General features: G+C 39.8%; 1 protein-coding gene across 35 annotated transcripts in view; it reads right to left on the bottom strand.

Annotated features, from left to right (window-relative positions):
• CAMK2D (calcium/calmodulin dependent protein kinase II delta) overlaps positions 1-19,280 on the bottom strand; it is a 159,724-nt gene that overhangs the window by 25,574 nt on the left and 114,870 nt on the right. For 6 of the 35 annotated variants that reach the window (XM_063336316.1, XM_063336317.1, XM_063336319.1 and 3 more), the window contains 10 exons: positions 19,048-19,131; positions 17,947-18,041; positions 16,485-16,607; positions 15,388-15,471; positions 14,627-14,669; positions 10,622-10,659; positions 9,003-9,035; positions 4,607-4,666; positions 3,018-3,059; positions 345-393 (listed from right to left, as the gene is read on the bottom strand). In XM_063336316.1, coding sequence (XP_063192386.1) covers positions 345-393; positions 3,018-3,059; positions 4,607-4,666; positions 9,003-9,035; positions 10,622-10,659; positions 14,627-14,669; positions 15,388-15,471; positions 16,485-16,607; positions 17,947-18,041; positions 19,048-19,131 — 651 coding nt within the window. The remainder of the gene's footprint in view (positions 1-344; positions 394-3,017; positions 3,060-4,606; positions 4,667-9,002; positions 9,036-10,621; positions 10,660-14,626; positions 14,670-15,387; positions 15,472-16,484; positions 16,608-17,946; positions 18,042-19,047; positions 19,132-19,280) is intronic. The other 29 variants (XM_063336321.1, XM_063336334.1, XM_063336335.1 and 26 more) reach the window with 11 other exon arrangements.

Below are 19,280 nucleotides of genomic sequence, written 5' to 3'. Positions count from 1 at the left end.
AAAAGTACATAAATTAAGTAGGCGTTACAAAGCACTGACTTAACGCATTTTTAATCTACTGCTATTATTACTGTAACTAGTACGTTAGTTAATAAGCAGTAACTTTATACTCTTCATCCCAAAACACCATGGCAAATGGTGTTTCGGGAAACGAAAAGTCAAAGGTAGGTCTAAAACACGCCAGAAGTAACACAGAAAGGCATAAAGGTGATTTCTTTTAAACAAGGAAAAATAGTATTGTCTCTTAAGATTCATTAGGAGTTTCTGTGTTTAATGACCTAACGGAATACATTCCCATAACTCCCGTTATTGCTTCTCCAAATGTTTCAAGCTTAAAATCGTACCTTTCACATCCTCGTCTTCAATGGTGGTATTGGAGCTCTCTGTCGACTCCTGTTAAGAAGTAAACAGAAGCAGAATGTATAAACCAAGCCAAGCCTCAGCTGGGTGCCTTTGCCGAGGAGAGTTAGTTACGGGTACCATGCAAAGCCTCGAAGCGGGGTGGGATGGAGCTCACAAACAAATGGTTCACACACCGATCAAGACATTTCCACCCGAAACCGATGTCGGACACTGCCACTCTCTACCGCAGGGAAACATCAATCCGTTTCCCGCTCTCTAATGCTTTTACTTCACAGGAACGTAAAGGAAACTTTATTTTTTTCGTTAGCGTCCAACCGTACAAAGTCCATCTGAAATGTTATATGAATTACCTCAGCCAAGTGGGAGAGCTTGCCGTTTTAAGCTTAGTGTTTAAACCAACTGTGCAGAGTAAGTCATTCCGTTCCAACTTTTAAATACGCAGACTCCTGCATGCTCCCATTTACGTTTTTCTGCTCATACGCCTTACGCCGTGTATATGAAAACGAAGCCTCCCAGTGATTTTGATGATATACAAGCAGATTTGTCATTTTATACTGTTTTGGTGATTAAAAAAAAAGAAAATTGGGAAGGAGCTGGAGAATCGGTGAATACACCGTAACGACTTTGACAAACTAAGGTATTGGAGCGGTATTCTTCAACCAACCGGGAGGAATGACTCATCTATCAGACAGTTTACACTTAAGCCACCACACTGTTAAAAAGGCAAGGATTCTGTATCTCAGTCTTTCACAAATTACCAGAAACATGAAATATTACAGGCAAATTCAACAGGGCACTGTCAAATCTCATAGTTTTAGATCTAAAAATAAACACTGTTTAAATCTGAACGGTTTTAGAAAGCTGAAAAATTTTTAAACTTTTTTTTTTTTTAAACTGTATACTTTCTTGAAAAGTAGAATCAATGTAATTTTTTTTTTTTTTTTAATTCAGAGCTCAATATTGAAAAGAATTAACTGGTCTACGGTTACCTGAGAGACCGACGGTAGGACCCGTACTGCGTTTAACTCTGAAAAGGCTGTTACAATCAAACGATAAAAGGTAAATTTGACAGTGCCCTTTATTTACTGTGTCCTCACAAGGCTGAGCCAAAGGAACGTTCCAAACGGTTAATGCATTACTCAGACCTTAAAAAAACCAAAACGTATGCGCATCCATAAAGAAAACTACAGGAATTAATTCACACACAAACGAAACCGAACGAGTCACCATGCTTTTCCTCAACTGGCTGGTGTTAAGACGTCTCGCTCGACACAGAGGTATCATGCTCTTATCACTTAAAATATTGAAGTACTTATGAGTAAACGAACCCCCCCCCCAAACACAAATACAAGTCGTAAACACCATGCACGAGCTCACACGGCAGATGTAGCCTGTGATATTGAAGCATCCGCTCCAGTTGCCATACTACAACGATCAGTCTTTCAGACAAAATTTAGGAGCAACCCTCCGCATTAAGTGGTTTGCTTGTCTGCTGTGACCTTTCGGGACATCGAGTATCTTTAATTGCTACGATTATGCAATAAAGGCAAGTAGATGTAGTCACGCCAATATTTTATCTGGGTTTTCTGGTCTTTAGTGGGCTCGAGCGATAAAGATTAGACTGGTGCTCAAACACAGGCTGTTTGTTGCCTCTGAGTTTTAAACTCGGGGAGCTGAGAAGGTAGTAACGTGAAAATAAAAGCTCTACGTTCGACAGATGCAAGGGACGTAAAGGAAAGGGATGTACAAGCACAACACACACCATCGGCACTTTCATGCTCGAGAAAACGTCTGCATGCATGATTTTTTCACTCAGAGTCAATCCTTCTCATATGAAATAACCACAAGTAGTTAAGACTAGATAAATGAAATGTCAATTCTTTAAGTCAACACTGTAAACAGTGACATTTTTGTTGAAGAGTAAATTCTTTCCAGGAAACCTAGGAACATGTGTTATATGTAAATGATGGTATTTCCTGGCCCTTTTCAAGTCCATGCATGAAAAAAACAAAACAAAACACATTTTAGGAATCAGCTGCCAAACGCAAACATCACAATACACAAGAAAAAAGAAAAGAGCATGAAGAAAACATATGAAAATCAAAAGACCTCTGTCACTTGAAATGTTAAATGTTTTTTTTTTTTTTGGGGGGGGGAAACTGCTCAGTGATGTTATGGAAGGAAACCAAAGCCCTGTGCAAAAGACACGTGACGACACGGTGTGTAAGCATGCTGAGAAACAGCCGATGGGATCAACTGAAATGACATCTTTATCGAAGGTGACAACTGCGCGTGAAACCCGCCAGTAGAGTCTCACCACACTCCCGAGAACAGCGTTCTTCGGTTTGCCTCAAACCGTGGCATTTTTGGCTGAAAGGAGAGACCTTCCCCTGCCCCGACCCCCCGCCCCAGGTCCCCGAGCCTGGTGGCACCGGGCTTCTCAACTCTGCCCATCGCTACCGAGCTCCAGCAGCTCAGCACTCAGCAGGCGGACACAGATGAGCCCAGGCTCAAGAGACACCGGGAGCAAACAAAGGCAGGGATGAGATTTTCCTCGATACGTTGCCGGATGGGCCCTAATTTTTTGCTGCGGAAACAGTGGATGAAATGTGTGGTGTGGAAAAAGCAAGATGGAGTCGCTTCTTTCTGAATACCTTATTTCCATCAGGGTTGTGGATTACTGTAGTTTGGGGCTCCTGAGCGAGAACAAAATAAAGAGAAAAAGAGTTCCCATTGGTAAATACATTCTCGTTAGCGTGAGGGAGCGCAAGAAGAGCCAGCTCACAAATGCTGAACACTGACAAGAGCTAAAACAAACGTTAACTGTTGCCAGAGGGTGAAACTGGATGTCTCTAACACAGATTTCCTCAACGGCAAGCCAGCAAAAAAGACCATCTCGCCTAATGCAGCAGCATGCAGAGACCTTATTCACGACCGATGTCAGACAGGGCTTTGAAGGTCCGGAGACCCACAGAGGCTCTCTTTTGCACAAGGGGCATAAATCACCTCTTTTCTTTAAGCATCTTTGCTTGTATTAAGTCATCAAATAAAAATACAGACGAATCGATAAGGGTTAAGGACGAGTTAACCACCTCCAGACACTACCACGTTTTGGAAAATGTAGATTACGACCAATTGCTGCCCTGGCAGAGCAGCGTAAAAGTAAGCGAGAGAGATCTTTTTCAGCATTTTAATGTCCCCAAACCCTTTTTCCTTTAAAAAAAATAATCTTTGAAATGGCAGTTAGCCGGCGTACTTACAGCCCGGACCATCGTGCATGGCTACGCCTGGGAACAGACCGCCACATGCTCACACGTGGAACCTGTTAATTGGTCCTTAGAAATTACTTCGCAATGTATGCGCCAGGGCCGGGGCCACAAAACAATTCAAGGGGAACGTATCCACGTTTTCAAAGCTATATATGCAGGCATACGGGAAGCAATACCTCAGAAAATTAGGTACTCGCGCACCGGCATTTATATTCCCGAGTCCCCGTGATCCACGTATGCCTAAGAAATAGAGGCCGCTAATAAAAGCAAGGCTGCAACAGAAGCTCCGATTAGTAATATGTTCCTAACGGAGCTCATTAATGAGTAATGTCTCCTGCAGATTTAAGCGTGAGAGCGACAAGCAAAAATGTTTCGCGCCAGATGCCTCTTGATCCCAGTGAAGACTTGCAAAGTCCTGCTGAGTTTCAGGAAGTATGGGATGAAAATCTGAATAAGGTCTTTTTTATGGTAGCCTAGCAATAATCCTGTTAGCTCTCCTCGATATCAATACTTATAGGAAGACAAAGCAGAGAAAACAATCGAGCTTTTTTTTTTTGTTTATTTTTTTAACAAATGGTTAGCATTTAAGAAAAGATGGAAACAGTCATCAGGCAAAGAGCTAAAAGCAACATAAAGCGCATTCTACTCACTTTCTGGCACAGCATGCAAAAAATTCCACTACAGTTACAAACGCTATGACTCTACCGCATCCAGCTTCCACGTAACATTTTCTATTAATAAACACGCTCTAACGGACTTCCTCACCAAAAAAAAAAAGAAAAAAAAAAAAGCATAATAATTCAAACAAAAAGATTTTCCCCAAAACCTGTTTTTAGAAAGCAAACGGAGTAAATGCATGAAAAAGCAAAAAAAAAAAACAAAACAAAAAAAAAAAAACAAAAAAAGAAGGAAGAACAAACAGAAGACAGTCAAAAACTTCAAAGATAGCATGAGAAGGAAGATTCCAGGTATACCAGCGCCGGGGTAGGAATATTTTCCTTGGGGCTGGTTACCACGTTCGTTTTGTTGTTTATCTGTAGGTATGCAGAAAATAGAAACAGACAGGCCTTAGAACTCGCGGCAGGCACCGTATCTATATCTCTCTGTACAGAACATCTATATACAGATATAGATACCTCTATATAGATATAGATATGGAAATAAAAGAATCACAGAAAGATGAACTTATGAACTTGGAAGAACGCTAACAACAGATCCGATCGCAGGCTGCAACTCCTCCAAACACGCTAGCTACAGGTTTGCAGGTGCACTATACGAAGGTCTATAGATACGGTATAGATGACTTCAGCTGTGACACTTAGAAGAACAGAGAGCCTTTAAGCAGCAGCTAATCGCATGTAAGAAGAGTAAAGAATTAATACGGGTTTGAAGAAAGTCCTAAATAGCCACTGCGATTTCTTGACAGGCAACAGTACTAAATAACTGCACCCAGTTGGTCTTTATTTCTAATAACCTATCACTAACACTAATAGTATTTGATTACTCATAGCTCTCCAGAAATCTATACATTTGTTTTTTTTCTTCTGGGAACGGATTTGAATAAATATACCCAATTCCAGGTGCGAATAAACAGAAAAGAGACTGGGGGCCCTTTAGCTTTTTCGTGGTATTTTAGACAAAAATAATTAGACAAAAATAATTGGCAGCTGTGATTTTTTTGCAGTCTCAAGAACCCTGCAGTAACAGGTGTGTCGGCCTTTCAATTTTGGTACTACAACCCAAAGGCGTAAGGTTTCACACTAGAGTATCTCCGTCCACAGCTCCGTAGATATCAGCTTAACTTTACATTGTTAATCATCACGCTAATTCTTAAGACTAGCGCAGTACTACGCTTTTACAGGACTTTTGGCTTTGACTTATATGAAGTTTTAATTCAAATTAAACTGTTTAGCAATAAGTTTAAAGGTATCTGATTCTTTAAATCCATTTTTAAGAACCAGCTTTCATAAATACCGTGGTACGAAAAGAACCGAAATACTAAAAATAATGTCCCCACAGCCACTTTTTACATGCACTGAGAAGCAAGACTGAAGTATTGTAAAACTAGTGTGAAATACGTAAATTTTTTTCAAACAATAATTAGGAAAAATTACGTACATTGGGTCATGTCTGATTTTAACAAGAGCAGTCCAAAGCGGCATGCGGAACTGGGTGTGCAGATACATATTGTACGGACTTTAATCCAAACAAAAAAAAGTTCTACTGAACCTTCTAGTCATGGTACTCAGTAATAAATGCTCAAAACAAAGGGGAAAAAAAAGTCCAAAATTATTTAGTTAGTGGATCTTTGTAAAAATGGAACTAGCTTCTGCATTTAAAGAAACAAACTCTAGCAAATTTTGGGGTGAAAATTTGGTATGTTTTCTTCTAAAAGAAAAGCCTTTCTAAACCAATTAGAAAATGGCGATATGCTAAGTAACGCAAATGAAAAGGCACAAAGAAAGAGGAAGTCCTGGAACAGTGGACCAAACCGAGCTGCGTATGACACATTGGACTTCTGATTTAAACTTCCCGATGACTCTTGTAGTCTCAGATGAAGCATTTATTCAGCAGCCCGGCCAGGCGGGGTAACGCTGAAGTGTCGTCTGTGCCAAGGGCTTTGCCAAAGCCAAGCCTTCGGAAGTCGGCACCACTGGGGAAACTCACCCAACTCCAACTCCTCAGCAATTTGTGATGATTATTTGACTTTGGTAGCGGTGTGGCAGCTGACTTGTGGACTGCAGGAATCAAGCCTGAATCTTACTTAGGTCTAGGTTATGGAAATGTCAACAGGATTTGCATTAATTCAATACAGACTGCAAATTTCCTTATCTTAACCAGCATTTAACTGGCTTTGAAGAATATAAAGTAGTCTTGTTCGTTAATGTCAGGGACTGTTATTTCCACACTAAACGTTATTTAGTAATATTTGCGATAGGAACCATGCTCCCATATAGAAGAATAATATTTTTCTTTGATTTAAAATCAAAGTTCACGGTGCTCTGCTGCAGGAGGATGAGAAACAGTAGTTTTTCTTTTTTTAACAACAGTCTTTCTACAGAAGTTGTCATTAAGAGAAAATCCGAGTCATTACTGAGTTTCAAGTGTTTAAGTTTGTGCCCTAGTTATTGTCAAATAAATGTAATTTATCTATTCAGAATTACAGCCATAAGTTGCAGCAGTGTCTGAACTCACGACAGGGAGAGAATAAATACCTTTGTGCGTAAAGTTATTCATGGGGAGCCATAAGTATTAGCGATTATTTTATATATCAACTAACTTGCTTCGATATTTATGGGACCGTGCGATGGGCAAAACCTAGGCTCCTTACTCAGGAAAAAACCTTCAAAAAACCCAAACCAACCACTTCAGTGAATGAAAGTTCTACAGCAGAACCGTGGAATAACGAGAACACATACAACGCTGCTCGACGGCAGACTTTATCTTCCAAAACGAGAGAAAAATCGCATACCAAGTTGTGTAACTTCAAGTTCATATTTTTATGACTGGGCAGTCATCAAGAAACTACAAATAAAAAGGCCCGAACAAAAGGCAGATAGACACGAAGCAAAAACATGAGGAAAGAAGTGAAGATTTCACTAGATTTCATACAGTCCTATTCAGTAGTAGCTCGACACAAAAAATAAAAGCGATATGCCAAACGAATGCTTGTTGTTGAATACGTAACGAAAACAGGTTAAATCAAATTTCAATTCCAATTTTGCCTGAGTAAGGAGAGCAGGCCTGGTTCCCTACTCCCTTGGTGAAAGTCCTATAAAAATAAACAATATCCATTACAGCTACTGCTGAAAACTGCAGGAAATATATTCAGAACTTCTCGGTAAGGTATCAAGAACACGGCATTCATTGGCAAAAGCAGAAAGAGATAACGTAATTCCAAACACAGTAATTTCTTCTGTGCAAACACAACTTGGTAAAACCCTTTGAAACTTAAGAGAGAAAACAGCACTAAGCCTGTACGTTTTCTCTCTCTCATAGAACACGGACATGTGCTTTTGTTAATATATGAACACACATGGTGTATATATTGCATATCTTTTTAACGGCAAAGGGAAATGATTCCAAAAGGGGTAAAGTATTTTCACATGAAACTGTTATTCTGAAGTTGGGTCGTGCTTAAGTGGTGACCACCTATTTGTTGCGAAGAAGGAAAACTTTTCTATCAATGCCTCGCTTGTCGAAAGCCACTCTCTTGGGTCTGGCAGTGATGCAGGACAGACACACACAAACGCCCCAAGCAGCCGGGCACGACTGTAGAATCACTATCGGTCTTCTGTTCAACTGATTATAAAAATATCTTAAGAAACAAAACCTGTCTCTTGGGACTTCACCTTTCCCCTGGTACTGCTATAACCGAAAGTCCAAGCACGCTTCGTGTTTGGGATACTAGAGATGTCCCCACCAGACCTTTCCGGCGACCCTCATTGGGACGCTGCTACCGCTGAGATCCTCTGCCACTGAAATTCTACGTTCACTCAAAGAACAGACTCTTTACCTGTACATCTACATCTCTGCTTAGCCATCACCAGCCATTTTTGCTTTTGAAGGAGGGCTGGACTTCCCAGCGAAAGGCGTGGATGAGGGGTACCTGCCTTCTCTCTGCCGGCAGAAGGTGGCCGGGACATCACAGCTGAGCATCATGGACATCTCAAAAGTCATATTCAAACCCAAAATAAACAGGAATAGAGCAGGTCGCCGTGCGGGATCACAGAGGCCAACTGAACACAAGAGTGTAGAGCAGGCTGAGGAGGAAGAAGGGTTACTGAGACTGACCGTCAGTCGGGACATCGTGTGACAAAGCCCTGAGCTGTGAGGGAAGTTAGCTGGGAAACCGTAGTATGGAAAGGCCGTGAAATTGTTTTTTTTTTTTAACTCCTGAGCATTCAGCGTGGCATCTTGGTCTCCAGTGGCTCAAGTAAAGCAATACTACTTCACCGTGCAATGTGGTTGGTGCTACGTTTTGTGGTATTAATGCCATTAGCTTTTAAAATAAGGAGGTTTTAAAAATTAATAGACGGCTGTTATGACTATTTTGTTACTGTTTTTATTTACTAAGGACAGCTGCGTTGGCCCATGTTACATCTACTTTTTTGTTTTCGTATGTCCCCAGGTTAAAAAAAAAAATTAAAAAGAAAAAACTTGCTTGAAAGAACTGCAGAACAAGTCACTGCGGACGGCATATAGCAACTGCAGGCTTAGAATCCACCAGCTTGTACTTTAAAGTCTTGCAGCTTCTCACGTTATGTTACCAAAACTAAACGCAACTGCTTGATAGTTCTAAGTGTGAACGTTTCACAGGAGGAAAAAAAAAAATAATAAAAAAAAAAATCTGTCGATAAAGATCCTCACCATCATCTGAACACTCGAACTGGACTTCCTTTTCTGAATTGACCAGTCAGAGAGAAAGGAAAAGAAGAAAACGTGACTGGTTGGATTTGAAGTTATCAATGCATGGAGTACAGTATATTTCTGTTTTGGCTTTTTTTTTTTTTTTTCTTTTTTAAAGAAAAAGACAGCTTAAGCTGTAGGAAGGGCTGGAAAAATGCTACGGAGTATCTAGTATCTCAGTAGCAGAAATGCCAAAAATAAGACTTCCCCAGATGTAAATTTACTCCCTTTGCTCCACATGACCATGCAGGCAAACAGCAGACACACCAAATGTGCTCAACACCAACGTATCCAATCCCAACAAGCATAATTTAGGCAAAATTTTGGCAACAATTGGTTCCAATATTATAATTGAGATATAACAAATACCATCGTAGACCTGTAGGAGGAATGATATTTAACAAGGAAAAAGCTGGTCAGATAAGAGTACATAAAATGTATATATTCCCCAATGAAACACGTTAAGGGTTTTCCCCAGGAATGAGAGAAGAGTACCGAATGTCTGCTTCTCCATTTAACTAGGATATCTACTACTCGGCAGTGAGAAGCACCGAAATCGTAGTGTACTCGCTTCATTTTTCAGTCAGTCTCATGATTTTTTTTTTTTTTTTGGATAGGAAAAGCGTGCGTATGTGGGAGAGCAAGAACAAATATACTATGAATCTGGTATTTAAGGATACAATGTTTTGTCGAAAAGTAAAAAGTTAAGATTAAATAGAAAATTAAAATTCGGGTCAAAGACACACTTCTGAGTAAACACACAGAGCACAGAAGACTATCTTTCGAATCGTATAATGAAAGCTTGAGGCACTTATTTTAGTCTTCAGGAGTCCTCCGAGAAAAGAAATAAAATATTTTTTCATTGCTGAGCGATATATATATATTTTTTTTTTTTTTTCCTCTGGCTGTTTTTCAAAGTATTTATCCAGAACGGTCATTTGTGAAGCATCTCTCCTCCTGCAGGATCTGCTGACGTGAGAATAGCAGCTCTCAATCAGGTCTGAAAGCTGCCAAAATGTTCCCTTCTTAGCAAGGTCTATCGGTCAGGACGAGCTGATTTGTTGAGATAGTAAAAACCCCGCAAGTTCTGCCAAATATAGCAAGTACATCTGGCAGAAGACACCTCATGTGGAGCCAAGCCTACCAGAAAACTTCTGGTCTTCCACGAAATCTAATGCAAACTCAAGGGGAAACACGGAGGCGAGAGCGCTGCAGATAAACACTGATGCCTAAAAAGCTAACGTGCCCGCCACCAATCCGTTATTTATGTTTATAAACTAATTAATAACACCGAGTCATTAATTACACAATCATCCTTCATTAAAACAGCAAGAAAAGCATTTTCTCCAGTAGTTTTTCTGTCTTCCCCTTATAAAATACTTGCTTTTCAAATATTTCTTTTATTTCATTTTTTAGGCTTCACCTCCTAACTTTAAATCACTTCAACTATACGGCAAGAAGCGCCTATTAACCAATTCTATAAAGGAAAGAAGTAACAGTCATCAATTCTAAAACCTGGCAGAAGTTACAGATAGGTGGTGACTAATAAAAGAATATTTTAAAGCGCGTGTTTAACCTACCTTAACTCCATCCGGCTTTTTCAGCAAGCTCTTGGCTGCTGCAAAAGGAGACAAAGAATTTCGGTGTCAGGTGGTCACCACCGAGGCCAACCAGCTGCGCAGCAACCCCCCCATCCCCCACCCCCCCACCGCTGCCTCCCCGCCGCGGACACTTTTTTCGGCTTTTATTTCCTCCTTTTGTTGCTCTGAGTACGGGGAACGAAATATTTACGAAACTGAAAATCCCGAAGATCATCCTCCATCTCTTTTCCCATTGATTAAAGCTGTAGGTTAATTGTATTTATACAAGGAGAGACCCCCTTGGGCGGCACAGAGGAAATGGAAGCAGGCCGAGTGTAAAAGCAGCAGCTTTGGACATGTTTATTTTTTCAACTGCGATATATTTACACTTTTTGATGGGGAATAGTGTGATCCGACTACGGAAAATTGCTGTGCTGACGGCAGGGCCTCGGACCAGGCGTCTGTAGATCCCACGGGCATCTTAATGATGTTATTAATATGACGGCGACGTAAACGTCACCAACACCAGATTGGTGATATCTTCAAAGAGCATCGTGGGGCACCACCTATTCCACCTAATGAGAAGTAAGCCGGGTTTTTAAAAAAGCTCCTCTGAGCCATGGTTCTTTGGGGATTCCCCACCGTGACACCACCCGTCACCTCGCCTGAAAGGGCAGGGAAGTGGCAAAGTGGAAGGGAAGGCCGCTAGCCGAGCGTCGCTTTGGGGGAGTGCTTCCCAGGGGTTAACGACAACAGCTAGCAGCCTTTACTTCAATTTCCGATGAAGAAAACCTTGTTATTTTCTGCATCGTGTCGCACACTGATCAAAATTCTTCAAAGCGGTGGGGGCTGTTGGGCAAAATTTCACTTGCCGCGTGTTAGGCTTTAGATTTCCACCACTTAAAACCGGCACCGCGAACGGGCCCAAATCATTCCAAAGTACTAAATTTGGAGGGCTGATGGGCAGACAAGCACGTCACGGCTCTGACCCTGAAAACATTTCCAGCAGAAATACATGCTGGACGACCTACCAGATTCAAATAAACTATTCACTAAAGCGTAAATGCCTCATGACTCACTGCCACAGGCTTGAAGAATAATAAATTGCAAAACGAGCCTGGCGTTTTTCGGTGTTATCATTGTTTACGACCCAATCTTCTATCACAAAGTGCTCCCTTCATTAAAGGCATCCTTCTCTTTAAAACAAACACCCCAAACAATTATACCTTGCAAACCTAAGGTTGCTCAAACTAGCTGAGGACAGTGGAGTTATTGAGTATATGGTTTAAACTTGAGGTTAATTTTTGTATTTTTGGCTTATTCTCCGGCTACATCGCCATTAAGTGCTCATTTAGCTCTGGTTCAGAGTACAGAAATAACTAATGTCCCCATTATTGTGTTGTTTACAATAAAAAAAAAAAAAAAGGAAAGTGAAGCCAGGTTAATGTTTATAATTTCATTTATGCATCAGGCCTCCAAATGCGGTTTATTAATTATGGCCATCAGCCAACACTACCATTAAAACCCTCACACGGCCCATGAGTCACAACTAAAATGAACAAAATTAAATTTGCCCGTCTTACGCACCGGGACCGCTGCATGTTTTTATTTACAGAAACATGTAAATGAATATTGAAAATAAATTGGTTTACATGTATTTTCGAGTCGGGAAACAGCCTGCTGCAATGTGTGCTTACAGGACCTGCCGCAACGTGGCTTTAGATTTTACCCTACCACAGATATTGCGGGCAATCCACTAACTTCAGAAATTCATTTTAGGGAAAGCGAAGGGGAGGAGCTGTTTCTAAAACCTAAGGCCAAAAAACCCAGAAGTTCATTGCTTTCGAAGCCTGTTTTATACTGTTAACCCTACAAAAATATGGGAAAACATAAATTAATTCTTCATAGGCTGCTGTTCACAATAAACTAAGTCGTTTTGCTGAATTTGTGCAGGAAACTTCTGAGTTCTTTTAATGGTTAACAAACGTTACATGTTATATGTAAGCAATTAAATGAAAGCCAGTAAAAATGAGGGCACCAAAAGCAATAAGTACAAGTATTGTGTTTATGGCATTGCCAGCGTGTCCTTCGAAATGTGCCTAGTACGGATTATTATGCAGTATTTTATGTTAAAGGCCATATTCCATACTCGACTGCCTTTGCCGGTTTTGGCTTGGAACGTATTTTTAGTAATATTTTGACGCATGTTTCTTTAAGCACAGATACTGCATACAAATCAAATAAGTCGAAGAATTTGCAGGAGCAAAGCAATTAGCGTATTCTAAATTAAGCCCACAATGAAAGATTTCTTGCAACTACAAGCAATAGCTATAAATAAAACCTACGGCAGCGCTAAGAGGCCAGAAAGCAGACCGGAAAGAAATGGTGTTGTGACAACATGTAGAAATTAAAGTGATTTAGGGCAAACAGCAGTTTTGATTTAGAAGAGAAAAAAAGATGTTCCTTTCACGTGCTGAGGGTCTTACCTCACAAGAAATATACATTCCACATAAAAGGAAGAAAGAAAGAAAAAGGAAAATAAAACACTTTTATAACCACATCGTTATGGACACATGACCTTCAAAAAAGCATGCCGGGCAATGAAATACAACAACGAATAAACAACTTCACAAAATAAAATGTCTCCAAGGAAAAATATGGGTCAGTGTGGTGTAAAACGGAGATGACAGGTGAAAAAAAAATCCAAAACAAAGCCAAAAAACCCTGTTAGCTTTTCATGCCGAAATACTATTTTAAAATTACTTCAGGTTTTTTCGGTTCATGAAAGTTGAAATTGACCCTCGCATATATAGACAGTGACAGTTATGAGAAGTGATGAGAAACGATGTATTTGTTTGACATTTAATAATAATTCTTTTTTACAAGATACGCAGCCTACAGCATCCCTACCTTGGAAATGAATTGGCAGATACCGGCAATTCATTAAGCGTTACAGCAGTTTACCAATTTTCTGTGATTTACAGAAATGGAGTCTTCTGTGTTATAGGTGTGTATTAAATATAGGACTTTAACTAAGAAATAAACTGTATTTCAAGTACTATGCAAATCGAACAAGTCCTTCTTGCATTCACGATTATGTAATTTATTTTGGATGATTCAGTGCTTATGATTATTCAAAACATGCCCAAAGCACTATCATGTTTTTGTGGGCAAATTAATTTACGTTACACTCCAACAGCTGCGTCACAGAGCAGGAGGACATACAAGATTACCGATTTTAAGATCTGACGTTCTTTTTCGCTATTCACTTGAAATCTCCAATGGCAAAACGAAAACTTCAGCACAGCGTCAAAGTTTTGGCAATACTACTGGTGAGGACAATTCTAACTCTAACACCAAACTTACGTTAGCTTGCGCTACTCAAATCTGTTTAGTATGAAGGTCTAAATCTCCAGGGATACCGCTATAAAATTATTTCATAAAGAGAAAACGTCTCGTATCAAGCTAGGCATTAGAAGAGGAGGGAAAGGTGGACTCATTTTACTATGTTTCTTACTCCTTAGCAAAGCAATAAAGAATGAACATGCCTTTTTTTTTTTTTCTTTTTTTTTTTTTTTTTCAATTGAAGAGGCAACAGAATCCTGGAATGAGATTTCAGGTACATAAAAATCAGTTTTTTGGTGCACGTGCGCTCATGGTGCATGGTACTTATGCATGTGGAGCTACAGGCATTACTTTCAATTTTCCTCCACCAAAACAGACGGGAAAACACTGTCTGTCTTTTGACTGCTAACACTGAAAAAGCGAAAAGAAGGAACTTGCATTCTGCTGAAAAATTAGACTGTCGTTTACAAGAGATTCTATTTGGCCCAAATAGTTTAAATTCTCATTTGCTTCTGCAAAGGAAACAACTTAAGATCTATCACGTTTAGGCGCTCCTGAATAACAAAGATCCTTCTGTACTAATAAATCCTAATTAGATGTTAGTCATCGCAGCCATCAAAAACATAAAGACCACAGTACCCTGGAGCTCGATGAACATACCTGAGAAATTTCTGGTAGCCAGCATAGTTGTCAAAATGGCCCCCTGTGTACACATACATTTTCTCAAATTAGCATCGCACTCGTGTAAAATTCTGAACGCGAACAGGACACAACAGAAAGGAAAACACACGCGTAAATTACATCAATTACTAAATTAATCCTGAAGGAATGGACTGTCTGTGCGTTACCCATCACACGTGATGCTGTGAGAGCGTAAATTGATAATTTAATCTTAATTACACGCCTACCAGCGATTCTTACAAATCTCAAACGTTTACTAATTGTGAGTACGTAATGCACAAACCGTGAGTACTCCCAGGCACAGCAATTACCCTCTGAATATGAAACAAACTCTCCTCATGCGCTTAGGTTCTTTTTTAGGTAGGAAGAGGAGTTTATTTGTAATGTGCTAATCAGAAACGTTCACATCTGCAAAGTTATCCTGTCTAGTCAGGAGAAAACAAAGATAATCTAAAGAGTAACCTTAAGGATTTTCCTTCAGTGAAGTATTTTTAATGGGTATAAACGAAGATGATTGTTATTATTTTTAATCCAAGCACATGGATGTTCTATTCACGTTTGCGAAAAGTTTAAGATCCTCACGCTCAAAAGCTGATCCTCTATCTAATAGTTCACCCAAGCATAATATTCAAGAAAAAAAAATCCTTAGGGACCATTTGTTTTACACATGGAACACAAGCCGACATACTTTAACCTTTCCAAAATTAGCTACTCGTTCTTGCGGAAGTTTTCGTTCTTACCTTTAGTTTTCTCCTCGCATTGAATTTCTTCAAGCAGTCTACAGTCTCCTGTCTGTGCATCATAGAGGCAACAGTGGAACGTTGCTGAGAGAAGAAAAGGATCATTTTAACGCACCCATCGAGCATTTTATTTACTCTACAATGTACGTATTACAACCCACATGATCCAAAACTTAGGCCTTTAAGTTCTTATCGCCTGTCTAGCCCTTTGGGCAGGTTTCTACACATTTGGGTATTTCCAAATCAACCAAACCAAGGTTGCATTTTATTCAGCCTTTCCCACGTGCAAAGTCCTCTTGAAAGAAACAGGGACCAAGAAAAGCACAAAATCTTAGAACTTGTATTAGGCGGTATAATCATCAAAGTAATATACTGAATTATGATTTTGGAAAATGTATTTTAAAACAAGAAGGAAGCTTTTCTTCACCATTAGTGATATTAGGCGAGGTACGGCAGGAGGAAATATTTCGGAGAAAATTCAGCGGTACCTGCAGTTTCCCTGTAACTCAGCTTAATTTGCATCACAGTTTTAAAGGCAAGACAACGCAGCCTACTCATTGTCACTGTGACTTTCGAAGTATCGGCCCAGACTACCTGCGAAGTCAAAGTGTAGAATGGACTGAGAACTGGAAAGCAGTCCTGGCTCCAGTAAGAGACAGGCGGCCTCTGCTACCTGCAAACTGGCTTTTAAAAAGTCCCTGAATTTCCTGCCTTTACATTTCCTCCTTATCATAATGGCTACAGGGAGATGAATACGTAAAGCGTTCCCTAACTGAATATAACTTACTTGTACACTTTTTTTTTTTTTCTCTGATAATTTAAAATAAAGCTCTAACTTGGGAACTTCTGCACCACAACGTCAAAGCAAAGGGGTTCGTTTCTGCAAAAATCGTATCCCACGCTGAGACCTCGATATATGACACCACTGACTGCGACTGTACAGTTACGATTTTACACTCCTGTAGCCACAGAGCTGCACAAGTAAGGACAAAAATTGTCCTCTAAACACCTTCGCTATATGCCGAAGTAAACCATAAGCTGATTTATTTTTTTTTTGTCTGCCAAATTATCCTGTTAAATCTGTGGGAATTACTTACGCAGATCCACGGATGCTTTAGTGCTTCTGATGCTGTGATACGTTTTGCTGGGTTGATGGTAAGCATTTTATTAATAAGGTCTTTTGCTTCAGGAGTCACCGTATCCCATTCTGGTGAGGGAAACTTAAAGAAAAATAAACACATATATTATCTTGCACAATCTTCACACAATTTTACCTAAGGATTTTTATTGATACTGTTTCTGTAACGTCAATTGCTAGCGTAACTAACCGGTTCTAAGGGGGAAAACACAGTTTGCCGCGATTAGGAAAGTCTGAATTGGTCAGTTTTAGAAATAATTTTTTTCTCCTTTACTATTTTGACCTTTTATTTATTTGGTTCAAATGCACAGCATTTCTGTATTTACAGTAACATGATGCCCACTGAAATTCACAGCATAAAATAACAGCAGCAGACAGAATAACACGCTCCAGTCACCTGACAGGGTAACGGTCATACAGCACTTAATACAGCCCTAGTTTCTCTTTTAATAAAAGACAAGAATATCGAGCATTATTATTCAAACTCCTTGTTTGCCTTCCTTCAATGTAAATCTTAATGCTAACCGTATCGTTGTGGTACACAAATCCAATTAGTTGTGAATTAACACCTCCCTGTTCGGTCATATATTTATACGTGGACTCAAGGCGCCTGCTCCAATGCAAACGGAATGAAAAAAATCCATGTCTTAAACTATGCTTACTTGTTCGCTAGGAAGAAGACTCGACAGAGCGTAAGTTTATTTTCACTAAAAGGCCACAGCGTAACAACTCCCTTTTCAGTCACCCTCCAGGACTGGATTCAAGTAAAAGCTTAAAAATCATAAGGTTCTGCGTTTTCCTCTTTGTCATTCAAATTACCTGACTCTTGAGGACCAACAGCCCTTCTGTCTCTTTAATACCATATAAATGGATGATCTCGCAAGATTTATACTATCACCAAATCATCGGTTCTTACTCACCAACAGTTATACTGCTTTTTATTGGAATACATGTCGTTAATGAAAATATTCCTTTCGAAAAGCTCTCTAAGAGCTCGCATCTCCGCAAGCGGGCAATACAACAGCATCGAGGGGTGTGTTTAGGGAGCTTAAGAATTCCTAAAAACCATTTAGAATAATTGATTGGTTGAAGAGATAAACCACAGGGAAAAACACCGGCCCTTGGGAGCTCACAGAGGTCTGAACAGGGTTGTCAGGGTAACGTAAGCTTGCATGATTGACACAAGGACCAGACAATGAAAGTTTGGAGCCGGAGGGAAATGAGATTTAAATTAGCATAGCATGTTCCCATTCCAATACGGTTCATGTTACGAAAGCAACATTTACCGCATTGAGCGGCTCAAAAAGACAACCAATAAAAAAAAAATTTAAGAAATAAATCTAATTTCACTTTTCTCTCCAGAAAACTCCTATTTAGAGGTACAATTATAATAACTGAATAGTCAAGAGTATGGTACGTACATCATAAGCACCAGCCTTGATCTGCTGGTAAAGCCTGTGCTGGTCTTCATCCCAGAAAGGAGGATATCCCACCAGGAGGATATAGAGAATGACGCCTGCAGAAAAGTCATAGTAGCATTTAGTGATTTTAAGGAAAAAACACAGAAATTAATTTTGCACCTGAAGACCATGTACAACAAACGTTCAATAGTATTATCCCAGCTACCGAAAAACGCTGTTGATACGGGAGAAAATAGTAAATGTAAGGTTCACAAGATAACCTCCTATGCAGGGTGTGGGCAACAACGAGCATCTGACACAACGTCAGATCAGGAACACTGAAAATATCTAGCTAGCTGGAGAAATAATTTTCAGCGATCACGGATGTTCTAAGAAAATGCGTTTTTTTACCTCTGGTTTTATCATGGCTTGTACTGGTCAGATTCTGTTTTAACTAATCCCACGCAAAGACAACGTGGGCAACTCGGTTCACCTGTATAAATATACAGTCGATAGGACATTAAGAAGTCCATCGGCTAGTCTTGCAGAGGTGATTCACTACGAATAAAAGTGCTTTCATAAATACAACCAACTAAGCGTGGGCAGAAGCAAAAGAAGGAAACCACCGATTGTTTTCCGCTAGGTAGCTCCCACTTGCCAGCACCTTAAACTACACCGTTTCAAGAACTGGATGATAAAGTAATTGCCCTGTCCTCCAGCTCACAAAACATTTAGTTTCACAGTTTAAAACTGCAGTTGTAGTACATTGCTCAGACTTGATTTTAGGCTGCTTGTGAACCAAAACTAAGGCCCAGATCACAGGTTGAATTGTTATGTTTTCTAACTAGCTATTTTTTTTAATACTTTGCGGAAGTGTGTTGTGCAGACGTGGTCGAGAATGCCGTGATAACAACACACCTTCATAAGTAATAATAATTTAAAAAAAATAATAATGAAGGTGGTAGAATAACGAAAGATCCAATCATCTCTTCTAAAAATTAATACTGAATTATCCTAAATACATATTAGCCGATGCAGAATGTAATGTATTCTGGATATCATCTCTCTCCTTCAAAATACTTTCCAGTGGACTGAACATCGTCTTTCAGAATAATTTCTTACCACATGCCCACATATCCACAGGTTTTCCATAAGGATCTTTTCGCAACACCTCTGGAGAAAGGTATCCTGGAGTCCCAGCAAAGCCTGTCAAACGGCAAGGCAGTTAGTCTCAAAAGCTCTGTGTGTTCCACAAAAATCAAGTAATTCCCATCTTAGTCCACAAGATGTTATTCCCCAAGCCATTGACCCCTGACTGCTTCATTTTGAACTTTTCTTTTTATGGCGAACCACGT

The sequence above is a fragment of the Chroicocephalus ridibundus genome, chromosome 5 (genome assembly GCF_963924245.1).
Source record: "Chroicocephalus ridibundus chromosome 5, bChrRid1.1, whole genome shotgun sequence".
Lineage (NCBI taxonomy): Eukaryota > Metazoa > Chordata > Aves > Charadriiformes > Laridae > Chroicocephalus > Chroicocephalus ridibundus.
The sequence above is the reverse complement of the archived record's forward strand: the minus strand, read 5'-3'. Positions and strand labels throughout refer to the sequence as shown.